Source organism: Lutra lutra, chromosome 18, assembly GCF_902655055.1.
Source record: "Lutra lutra chromosome 18, mLutLut1.2, whole genome shotgun sequence".
Taxonomy (NCBI): domain Eukaryota; kingdom Metazoa; phylum Chordata; class Mammalia; order Carnivora; family Mustelidae; genus Lutra; species Lutra lutra.
This window is the reverse complement of record NC_062295.1, coordinates 3,923,641-3,935,871: the sequence shown is the minus strand read 5'-3', so window position 1 is coordinate 3,935,871 and position 12,231 is coordinate 3,923,641. Positions and strand designations below refer to the sequence as shown.

Here is a 12,231-nt window from a genome sequence, read left to right as displayed (position 1 = left end):
CCAGGATGCCTCTTAGACCGTCTCAAGAGTGCCATCCAGAAGGACTGTCCCCCAGTCCGGCAAAGTGCAATCAGCTGCTCTAGTCACCTCAGAGGTTTCATAGGCATGGCTGGAGAGGAAGGAGACCAGCACGTGATCTGAGTGCCGACTCACCTTCATCTTGATTTTAGAAGAGGCCATTACTTTCTTCTTGGCCCTGTTCAAAGGAATGAACACAGAAAAGGTTTAGAAATCCAGAGAGGAGGTCAAAGTAACAATCACCCTGAGAAGAAAAAATACTGAGACACTCACAGGATTGATGTCAAGTGCCCGTGGCCTCGTCTGCTCTCCTTAAACAGAGTCCTGAAACAGACAGAGAACACTAGGCAGTCTGTGCAAACCTCCTGAAGGCAAGCACTCTGCTTCTAGAGCTTTCCTGCCATCCCTGGTACTCAATGGCTGTTAGACCTTAAATGTCAGTGACCTGGTGAGTTTAATTCCTAGTGAGAGAATCTAAACTGGCTGCACTGGCCACTCAGAAGCAAACAGTCTAGGAGTGACCCCCAAAAGCTATGGCTCTGCCCCAAAATTTCTCATAGTGATTTTGCCCCCAAAGGCGGGAGTGCTTTCCTTATTGCTGATTCTCATCCCTTCCAAGAGTTAAATGTGGCGTAACCATAGCATGTCTTTTTCCACAGAAACAACAGAATTTTGTGTCCCTCTCTGCACAGTTTCAGATGTTCAATCTGTAAAGAAAAGAGCAAATACACCTAAAGAAGGAGCAGAGACGAAGAAAGGCTCCATGATTTGGATTCTGGGAAGATGGTGGAGTAGGAAGCAGCAGGAATTGTCTACCCATCTGGACAAGTGCACTAAAAGAATCTAAAACAACTATTTTGGGGGTGTCTGGTGGCTCAGTTGGTTGAGTGTCCCACTCTTGATTCTGGTTCAGACTCAAAGCAGAGTCTGCTTGAGATTCTCTCTCCCCCTCCCCCCCCACACGCTTGAGCTTTCTCTTTCTCTCTCTAATAAAAAAGTAAATCGTAAAACTGAGTAACTACTTTGGAATTCTAGCCTGTGCTGAAGGCTTACAACTTACAGGGGAAGGCCTGGAGGGTAAACTGCCATCAGTTTCAGCTCTTAGCACAGTTGCAGCCTTCTGTCCCCAGCCCCATGGCTGAGAGCCATACACGTGTCCCCAAAGCAGCTTACAAGAAGTCGGGTGGGCAAAAACGCACGGTCCTCCAAGTAGCAGGAATCTCTGCTCTGACTGTTGCTTTTCATCACAGAGATGCAGACAAAGAGGTGGACAGCCACTGCTGTCCACCCTCCCACCTCCCACACCACCCCCTGTGGCAAATCCCTGCCCCTCTGGATGAGGTGACTTCCAGGGGATTTGAAAAACTGGTGCCCTTCCCCCCTCCTTCATTGTTCACTTTCCCACTTTCACGAGACAGATATTAAAAAACACAACATTCAGGGACGCCTGGGTGGCTCAGTTGGTTAAGCAGCTGCCTTCGGCTCAGGTCATGATCCCAGCGTCCTGGGATCGAGTCCCACATCGGGCTCCTTGCTCATCAGGGAGCCTGCTTCTCCCTCTACCTCTGCCTGCTATTCTGTCTGCCTGTGCTTGCTCTCTCTCCCTCTCTCTCTCTCTGACAAATAAATAAATAAATACCTTAAAAAAATAAAAAATAAAAATAAATAAAAATTAAAAACACAACATTCAAAACAACTGCATATATGGGGAAAAATGAGAAAGCAACTACACAAGCTCAAGAAATGGCTGAGACAAGACCTGGGAAGAAAACATAAAGTAAATATAAAGTTTACACTGCAAGCTGCTCCCAGGACCAGAGACAGCCCACAAACTCCTCAAAAACAAAAACAATACATAGAATGGGGGCCATAATTAATCATACTGTATTGGGTGTTTGAAAGTTGTTGAGTTAGTCTTCATTTTTCTTTTAAGATTTATTTGAGGGGTGCCTGGGTGGCTCAGTGGGTTAAAGCCTCTGCCTTCGGCTAAAGTCATGATCCCAGGGTCCTGGGATCGAGCCCCACATCGGGCTCTCTGCTTAGCAGGGAGCCTGCTTCCCTCGCTCTCTCTGCCTGCCCCTCTGCCTACTTGTGATCTCTGTCAAATACATAAATAAAAATAAAATCGTAAAAAAAAAAAGATTTTACTTATTTGAGAGACAGAGAGAAATCATGAGCACCAGGGGGAGAAAGAGAAGCAGACTCCCTGTTAAGCAAGGAGCCTGATGCAGGACTCGATCCCAGGACCTTGGGATCATGACCAGAAATGAAGGCAGACACTTAACCAACTGAGCCACCCAGGTGTCCTTTTTCATAAAGTAGGCTCCAACATGGGGCTTGTACTCATGACCCTGAGATCAAGAGCTGAACTGAGATCTAGAGTCAGACACTTAACCGACTGAGACACCAAGGCACCCCTAAGAGAGTTAATCTTAAAAGTTCTCGTCAGGGCACATGGGCGGCCTGTGCCACCCAAAACAGGAAAGAACTGAGCCTTCAAGGGGGAAAAATAAAACAACCCAGAAACTCTCCCTGAACAAGACCTAATGGCCAATACACTAGACAAAGACTTTAAAACAATGATCTTACAGATGCTCAAAGAACTACAGGAAGATGTGGAGAAAGTAAAAAAAGAGTATGTGGACAAAACGGAACTAGCAATAAAGAGACGGAAAACCTATAAAGAAATTAAGAAGAAATTCTAGAGCTCTAAACTACAATAACTGAAATGAAAACTTCCCTGGAGATGTTCAAACACAGATGTGAACAAACAGAGAATAGTGGAAATCAGCAAGTCTAAGGAACAGAGAGAAAAAAGACTGAAGAAAAGCGAATACAGTGGAGGAACGTGTGGGACCCCACCTGCTATAGGAGTCCCAGAAGGAGAAGAGAGGGGAGAAAGGGCAGAGACAACAGTGGAAGAAGCACCAGCCAAACCCCCCAATGCAAAAGATGAATATAAACATCCGAAATGCTCAATGAACTCCAAGATGTACCTCACGCAGACAAACACTCTGATCAGACTTTTAAAACACAAAGACAGAATCTTGGAAAGCCCCAAGAGAGAAGTAAACCATCACATAAAATTATCAACAGATTTCTCATTAGAAATGTTGGAGGCCAAAAGATAGTGGGCTAATATGTTCAAAGTGCTAAAAGAAAAGGTCCAACAAGAATCCTATATCCAGCAAAACCTTCCTTCAAAAGTGGGAGATACATGAAGATATTCCCAGATGGACAAGGGCTGAAGGACATCACGACCACTGGACTGCCCTGCAGGAAATGCTCACGGGCACCCTGTGGGGTCACATAAAAGGATACCAGACAGTACTTCAAAGCCATGTGAAGAAATAAGGATCGCAAAAAGTAAATAGGAGGGCAATTATGAAAGCCAGTTCTCTCAGGGTGCCTGGGTAGCTCAGTTGGTTAAGTGACTGACTTGGTTTCAGCTCAGGTTGTGATCTCAGGGTCATGAGATCAAACCCAGCATCGGGCTCCACACTCCGTGCAGAAGCTCCTTGAGATTCTCTCTCGCCCTCTCTCTCCCTCTGCCCCTCCCCTTGCACAGGTGCATGCTTGTTCTCTCTCTCAAATAAAAAATACGAACTATCGGGAGCCTGGGTGGCTCTGTGGGTTAAGCCTCTGCCTTCAGCTCAGGTCGTGATCTCAGGGTCCTGGGATCGAGCCCCACATCAGGCTCTCTGCTCAGCGGGGAGCCTGCTTCTCCCCCATTTCTCTCTGCCTGCCTCTCTGTCTACTTGTGATCTCTGTCAAATAAATAAATAAAATCTAAAAAAAAAAAAATTTGAGCTCTCAAATCTCTAAAAAAAAAAAAAAAAAGCTAGTGTTCTAACAATGGTCTGTAACTGAACTTTTCATTTTCTACATGATTTAAGAGACTAAAGAAAAAAATAGCAATTAGTATTAAAGACTTTAGTTTGTAACTCCAAATCTTGTTTTCTACAATAATTTAAGACACCAATGCATTTTAAAAAATAATTAGTTTGGGGCACCTGGGTGGCTCAGTGGGTTAATGCCTCTGCCTTTAGCTCAGGTCATGGTCTCAGGGTCCTGGGATCGAGCCCTGCATCGGGCTCTCTGCTCAGCAGGGAGCCTCCTTCCCTTCCCCTCTCTGACTACTTGTGATCTCTGTCTGTTAAATAAATAAATAAAATCTTAAAAAAAATAATTAGCTTAGGTTTTGGGGCACACAATGTCTAAGAATGTAATTTTGTGACATCAGCAACTAAAGTGGTGACAGAACTGTAAGGGAGCAGCACTTTTATACGTCACTGAACTTACAGAAGCAAGCGCTTCCTTATCAGTAATAACTTCAAATATGAATGAATTAAACTTTCCAATCAAAACAAACACTGGCAGAATGGATTAACACACATGATCCAACTCAATGTGGTCTATAAGGAGCTCACTTGAGACCCAAAGACAAACAGGTTGAAGGCAAAAGGACAGAAGATATTCCTCACAAATAATAACCACAGAGAGCAGGGGAGGCTATGCTGATATCAGACAAAACAGACTTTGAATCAAGAAAGATTACAAAACAAAGGAGGACATTATGTATTAATAAAAACTTCAAAACAGCAAGAAGATATAATAATTACAACCATTCCTGCACTGGAAGCAAAAACTGACAGAAGTAAAGAGAGGAATGGACAATTCCACAATAGGGGATGGAGACTTCAGTACCCCACTCTCAATAGTGGATAGATCACCAGAGAGAAGACAAGTAAGACAGCAGAAAACTTAACACAGTAAACCAACTAGATCTAACAAGAGTGCACAGAACAGTCTGCCCAGCAACAGAACTGCTTCCTTCTGAAGTAAATATAGGACATTTCCCAGGACATACTATATGTTAGGTCACATATGAAGTCTCTAGAGATTTTAAAAGATAGAGGCGCCTGTGTGGCTCAGTTGGTTAAGCGTCTACATCTGGCTCAGGTCGTGGTCCTGGAGTCCTGGGATCCCATCCTCTATCAGGTTCCCTGCTCAGCAGGGAGTCTACTTGTCCCTCTCCCTCTACAACCCTCTTCACTGCTCGTGCGCTCTCTCTCAAATAAACAAATTCTTAACAAAAGAGAAAATTTTACAAAGATAAGTATCATACAAAGTATCTTCTCTGACCACAAGAGGATATAGTTAAAAATCAGTAACATGATGAAAACTGAAAAATTCACCAAACTGTGGAAATTAACCAACATATATTTTAAACAATCATGGATTAAAGAAAAAAAATTACAAAGGAAACTAGAAAATACTTAAAGATGAATGAAAAGAAAAACACAATATACCAACACTTATGGTGCAAAGGATGCTGAAACTCCAGGGTACTTAAAGTTATAAACATTTACATTTAAAAATAAATCTCACATCAACAACCTAACTCTACAACTTAAGGAACAAGAAAAGATTAAGTTAAACCTTAAGCAAGCAGAAGGAAGAAAATATAGATGAGAGTATAGGTAAGTAAAACAGAAAATCAATAGAGAAAAATCAGTAAGAGCAAAAGCTGGTTCTTTGAAAACATCAACACAATTGGGAAACCCTTCCTTAGCTAGACCCACTAAGAAATGTTTAAGAGGATGGGCACCTGGGTGGCTCAGTGGGTTAAGCCTCCGCCTTCGGCTCAGGTCATGATCTCAGGTTCCTGGGATCAAGCCCCACATCGGGCTCTCTGCTCAGCAGGGAGCCTGCTTTCCTTCCTCTCTCTGCCTGCCTCTCTGCCTACTTGTGATCTTTCTCCCTGTCAAATAAATAAATAAATCTTAAAAAAAAAAAAAAAAAAGAAAGAAAGCAATGTTCAAGAGGATATCAAATTACCAAAATCAGGAAAGAAAACGGGGACATCACTACTGACTCTATAATAAAAATGTATTCTCATAGAGTACGACGAACAACAGCACACCAACAAACTGGATTACTTAGTTGAAACGGATAAATTCTTTTTTTTTTTAATGTTTTAAAGATTTTATTTACTTATTTGACAGAGAGAGACCCAGCGAACAAGAGGGAACACAAGCAGGGAGAGTGAGGGAGGGAGAAGCAGGCTTCCCACTGAGCAGGGAGCCCGATGAGGGGCTCAATCCCAGGACCCTGGGATCATGATCTGAGCCAAAGGCAGACGCCCAACAGCTGAGCCACCCAGAGGCCCTGAAATGGACAAATTTCTACAAACACAAAACCTACCAAGACTTCTTGTATTTCTCAAAGGAATACAGAACCTGACTAGACTTATCACTAGTGAGGGGACCCATTCAGTTATCAAAAATCTCCTGACAGGGATGCCTGGGTGGCTCAGCGGGTTAAGCCTCTGCCTCCGGTTCAGGTCATGATCTCAGGGTCCTGGGATCGAGCCCTGCATCCAGCTCTTGGCTCAGCAGGGAGCCTGCTTCCCCCCCTCTCTCTGCCTGCCTCTCTGCCTACTTGTGATCCCTCTCTGTCAAATAAATAAATAAAATCTTTAAAAAAATCTCCTGACAAAGGCCTGGACCTGATACCTTCATGGGTGGATTCAACCAAGTATGTAAAGAACTACTACCAATCCTTCTCAAACTTTTCCAAAAAACTGAAGAGGAAATACTTTCAAATTCATTCTATAAAGCTACCATTACCCTGATACCAAAGCCAGGCAAAGACACACAAGAAAATTACAGACCAATATCCTGTATTAACACCAATGCAAAACTCCCAACAAACCCAGCAAACAGGGTTCAGAAGCATATTAAAAACATTATACGTGTACTCGCTTCGGCAGCACATATACTAAAAACATTACACATCACAACCAAGTGAGGTTTTTTGTTTTTTTTTTTTTAAATATTTTGTTTACTTGAGAGAGAGAGAGAGAGAGAGAGAAATCAAGAGCAGGGGGGAGAGGTAGAGGGAGAAGCAGACTCCTTGCTGAGCAAGGAGCCGAATGGAGGATCCCAGGACCCTGGGATCATGACCTGAGCCAAAGGCAGAAGCTTAACTGACTGAGCCACATGGGCGCCCAAGACCAAGTGAAATTTATGCCTGGAATACAAGGGTGATTCAACATATGAAAACTGACCAATGCAATATGCCACATCAACGGAATGAAGGAAAAAAACCTCACACAATCATTTCAGTTGATGTAGAAAAGGCAAAGGACAAAATTCCACACCCTCTCATGATAAAAAACTCAACAAGCTAGGAACAGGAATACCTCCACAGAATTAAAGCCAAATGTGAAACCCCCATAATGGTGAAAGGCTAAAAGCATTTCCTCTAAGATCAGGAACAAGGTAAGAATGCTGGCTTTCACCACTTCTATTCAACATAGTACTATGAGTTCTAACCATAGCAGTTAGACAAGAAAGAGAAACAAAAGGCATCCAAATTGGAAAGGAGAAGTAAGGTGAGCCCTGTTTGCAGATAGGATTTTTTATTTAGAAGACTCTAAAGATTCCAAAAAATTTTAGAATGAATTCTGCAAAGTAGCAAGATACAAAAGCAACACACAAAAATCAGTTGTATTTCTGTACATAAAAAAAATGAACAATCTAAAAGGAAATTACAGAAATAATTCTATTCACAACAGCATCAAAAGAAAAAAACAAAACAGAAAAACTTAGGGATTAACCTCACCAAAGGATGTAAGAGACTTGTACAGCGAAAATGACAAAACATTACTGAAAGAAGTTAAAGATATAAATGGAAACACATCCCATCATGGACTAGACAACTTATTATTATTGAATTGTAATCTCAGGACTACCCAAGCCGTCTACAGATGCAATGCAATCCCTAGCAAAATCCTAATGCGTTATTCGCAGAAATAGAAAAATGCATCCCAAAATTCAATATGGATTTTCAAGGGACCCTGAATAGCCAAAATAATCTTAAAAAAGAATAAAGCTGGGGCGCCTGGGTAGCTCGGTTGGTTAAGTGCCTGCCTTCAACTCAGGTCATGATCCCGGGGTCCCGGGATGGAGTCCCACATCGGGCTCCCGGCTCCGCAGGGAGTCTGCTGCTCCCTCTGAAGTTCTACCCTCTCAGGCTCTCTCTTACTTGCTCTCTCAAATAAATAAACAAAATCTTAAAAAAAAAAAAAAAAAAAGAAGAAGAAGAAGAAGAATAAAGCTGGAGAATCACACTTCCTGATTTAAACATACTACCAAGCCACAGTAATCCAAACAGTGCGTTATTGGTATAAAGGCAGACACAAATACCAATGGAAAAGGACAGAGAGCCCAGAAATAAAACCCTCACGTATGTGGTGAAATGATTTTTGACAAAGATGCGAAGACCAATGAAGGAAGGACAGTCTTATCAACAGATGGTGCTGGGAAAACGGGATGCCACATCCAAAAAAAAATGAAGTTGGACCCTTAACACCATATACAAAAATTAGCTCAGCTTCATGACATTGGATCTGACGATTAGAACTTAGATAGGACACCAAAGGTACAGACAACAAAAAGTAGACAAATTGGACTTCATTAAATCTAGAAATTTTGTGCACCAAAAGATATTATCCACTGAGTAAAAAGGCAACTCACAAAATGGGAGAAAATATTTGGAAATCACATCTGTCAAGGGTGTCAGAGATTAATATCCAGAATACAGTAAGAACTCCTCCGAAACTCAACAATACAACAAATAACCCAATTAAAAAATGGGTGTAAGACTGTTTTTTTTTTTTTGGTGTAGGACTTTATATAAATGGCCCATTAGTACATGAAAAGTTGCTCAACACTGATCACTAGGAAAATTCAAATCAAATCTACAGGGAGATACCACCTCAGGTATCGGTGGCTACCATCAAAAACCCAGAAAACGGCGAGTATTGGTGAGGATGTGGACAAAATGGAACCCTTGTGCAGTGTTGGTAGAAATGCAAAATGACAGAGCCACATGGAAAACACTGATGGTTCCTCAAGAAATTAAACATACAATTATCATACGATCCAGCAATCCTACTTCCAGGCATACACACAAAACTGAAAGCAGGGTGTCGAAGAGGTATTTGTATAGCCACGTCCATAACAGCATGTTTCACAACAGCTAAAACATGGAAGCAACCAAAGTATCAACAAATGCACGGATAAATAAAATGTGGTCTATACATATGATGGAGTATTATTCTGACTTCAAAAGGAAGCAATTCTGTAATGTGTAATACAGACAAATCCTTGAGGATACTATCCTAAGTGAAAAAAGCCAGTCACAAAAAGACAAATTCTGTATGATTCCACAGCTGTGATGTACTCTGAGGAGTCAAAATCATAGACAGAAAGTAGAACAGTGGTCACAGAATCGGGCAGGGGTGGGGAGATGTGAAGTTATTGTTTAATGGGTATAGAGTTTCAGTTTTATAAGATGACAAGAGTTATGGAAATGGATGGTGATAGCTGCACAACAATGTAAATGTATTTAAAACCACTGAACCATGCACCTGAAAATGGTTAGGACAGTAAATTTTATGTAAGGTGTATTTTCCCACAGTGGGCGGAGCACTAGCTCCAGCCACCTTTCCTGCCCGCGGATGGCAACTATGGTCCATTCACCTGAGAAGCTACATAACTCCAATAAGCAGTCAGCCCTGCTACTCACAAATGAGACTTCTGTTCAGAACGGGACGAGGTTTCCAATATGAATCTACCTCTCAACTTCTACGAGGAGCCATTATCTCAAAACACATAAGAGCAGACTGAGGTGAGAAGAGCACGCCCCATCTCAGAGCTGAAGCGGGACAAAGAACGACAAAGACAAAACCCCACAGGTAACTTCCCTCTTCAAGGGAAGAGTAAGAGCCACGCACAGCAACTGGCACACTCTCCGGCTACTCAAGCGAGATGGGGATTGAGTCAGCCAGAGGGTGATTCCCTGAGGGCAGGGACCGTGTTGGTCTGGCACGACAGAAGCACTCCAGTATCTCTTTACTGCAAGAACGTTCCACCGCATCACCACACTGACCGCGCTGGCTGCTCGTGGCCCTCACCTGGCCTGCATCCAGCCTTTGGGCCACAAAGGTTTGACCTCAGCATCCAGAAAGGCCTTCACATAGTCCTCCCAAGATTGGGTCTTGTTGTTCCTCTCCAAATCGTAGCTCTCCAGTTTTATCTTCACCACGTGACAGAGCAGCTCCCTGAGAGGTAGACAGAAGTCAAAAACTTCAAACTACCCCAAATGCTTCTTTCAAGGTTTCAATCATGTGCTTTCAGCAGCCCTGATTAAAGTAAATGATTCTAACCTTCATTAGAAACACAGGAACATGCTCAGACACTGGCCCCACAAACCCTCCAATGAGGCAAGGTCCCAGTTTGGGCACACCTGATTTCATCATTCCACTGGAACTTCTTCCGGGGTCCCATTATCCTCCTGCCCCCCTTTTCCTCATCTTCTTCCTCATCAGAGCACATCCGCTCCCTCTGCTCCTTGTCCTTCTCCTCTTCCAGCATCCTATAGTGTAAATAGGACCAATGGAACCCTAAGGTCACTGCCATGGAAGAACTACTTCCTCCCAGTCCCACCACCTCCCTCCTGCCCACACCCTGCCCCAGGCTTCCAAGAGAAGGTGAAAATGCTGCAGAAGAGCCAAGCGTCTCATTCACAAATGTAATCATGGGGGGAGAAAAGAAAGAAAGAAAGAGAAGAGGCAAGAGGATGATGTCATGTGAGTGCCATGAGACACTTACTTAGCGACCTTGGCTTGTGTGTGTGCCTGGCATTCATCCTGGTACTTGGCCATCTGCTCTGGCATTGCCCTTCCAATGGCTTCCTTAAGCTTCTGGAGAGGCTCCTTCAGACGCCCTCCCTGAAGAGAGGAGGACACTTTGTAAGACTGGTTTACACATCACTTCTTATACTGAGGATACACTACTGGAATAATTGCATGAAGGCAGGACAACAGCAGATGTAGCATCTGTGAAGACTCAGTCACCCTCTCTGCTGGGCCCTGAAGCCAAGGGACTCCACTCCACAGTTACCCACCTGTTCATAGAGGTGAAGTTTCCGAGCACGTTTGACCAGGGTGTCCTTGCTGCAGGGCAGGAATGAAGCAAGGTAGGCATACACCCCAGAACGGATTTGGCTACTCAGCTCCCGAGTTTGCACCTCTATGCTGAAGAACAGAACAGAGTCATCAAGAGCCCACAGCTCACTGGAGCTCCTTGCATCATGAGGTCACCCTACTGCAGAGAGGGGGAGCCAACAACAGATCAAACCTTATGCTCTCGGTCACACAATGTAACTGAGTGACCAGTGCAACAGATCCCCAGGAGTCACCAAATCAGAAGTCCCACACCTGATGAACTTGGCTAGGTACAGAGGGCCAGGGCCCTCAGGTCAAAGACAAGACCAACTCAAAGGTAGTCAGGAAAACAGAACCCGAGAGAACAAGCTCTGAAGTACTAAATTTCACAAACAAAAAGAACACAAGAGCTTTCAAAATGAAAGTGATTGGGTTACTTGCTGTAGACAGGAAATACTTTCCAACAGTGTTTCCTTTTTTCTCTAGTTTTATCCCTAATAAGGAGGTCAGGAAAATCCTCACCCCTCCAGTGTCCCCATCTAAATAAGCAGAAAAAATATCTGTCTTCAATCCCTTGAGCTCTTTGTACTGGGCGCGCCCCAGCAGGCTACTGTTGACACAGACCGCTCATGTGTGCTGACCCTCAGGTGCTCCCTATCGTCCAGGCATCCTGACCCAGGAGGCCAATCCCCATCCTGGTCATTTGCTAGAACATTCCCAAGCCTTAACAACTGTTCTTACATGTGCAAAATCCTCAGTTGTTGAGCAACAAGCTTCCTCTGCTAAATAATGCAGCGCAGAGAGAGAAGCCAGCAGAGCTGGAAGGCCGGATACCAAGAACTCGGTTTGGATTTCTATGTGCAGGGTTTTTTTTTTTTTTTTTTTTTTTTTTGCTTTTTAATATAATTCATACATGCGCAACATCTCAGGGGCTCAGGTACCTGGGAGAAGTGCCGAGGGATGATATTTACATAACCAGGCCTTGGGAGAAAAGAGAGCGAGAGGAGAATGATCCTAGGAGAGCAGGCTCCTGTGGCTACACCAAGTTATCTCTTATTTTTCTGGATTCTCAAAGACAGGCAAAGCAACACTTCTTCTCTCTCTCTCACTTCATACTTGCCAGGAAATCCTCTTGCAACTAGCCATGAATATTAAACAAGTGTTCTAATAATACCTGTTGCCTAAGGTCAGTAGGG

General features: G+C 43.4%; 1 protein-coding gene across 4 annotated transcripts in view; it reads right to left on the bottom strand.

Moving 5' to 3' along the window:
* UBN1 (ubinuclein 1) overlaps positions 1-12,231 on the bottom strand; it is a 40,112-nt gene that overhangs the window by 8,514 nt on the left and 19,367 nt on the right. For all 4 annotated transcript variants that reach the window (XM_047713228.1, XM_047713227.1, XM_047713230.1 and 1 more), the window contains exons 9-14: positions 10,996-11,125; positions 10,701-10,819; positions 10,336-10,464; positions 10,004-10,150; positions 292-342; positions 154-196 (exon numbers count right to left, since the gene is read on the bottom strand). In XM_047713228.1, coding sequence (XP_047569184.1) covers positions 154-196; positions 292-342; positions 10,004-10,150; positions 10,336-10,464; positions 10,701-10,819; positions 10,996-11,125 — 619 coding nt within the window. The remainder of the gene's footprint in view (positions 1-153; positions 197-291; positions 343-10,003; positions 10,151-10,335; positions 10,465-10,700; positions 10,820-10,995; positions 11,126-12,231) is intronic.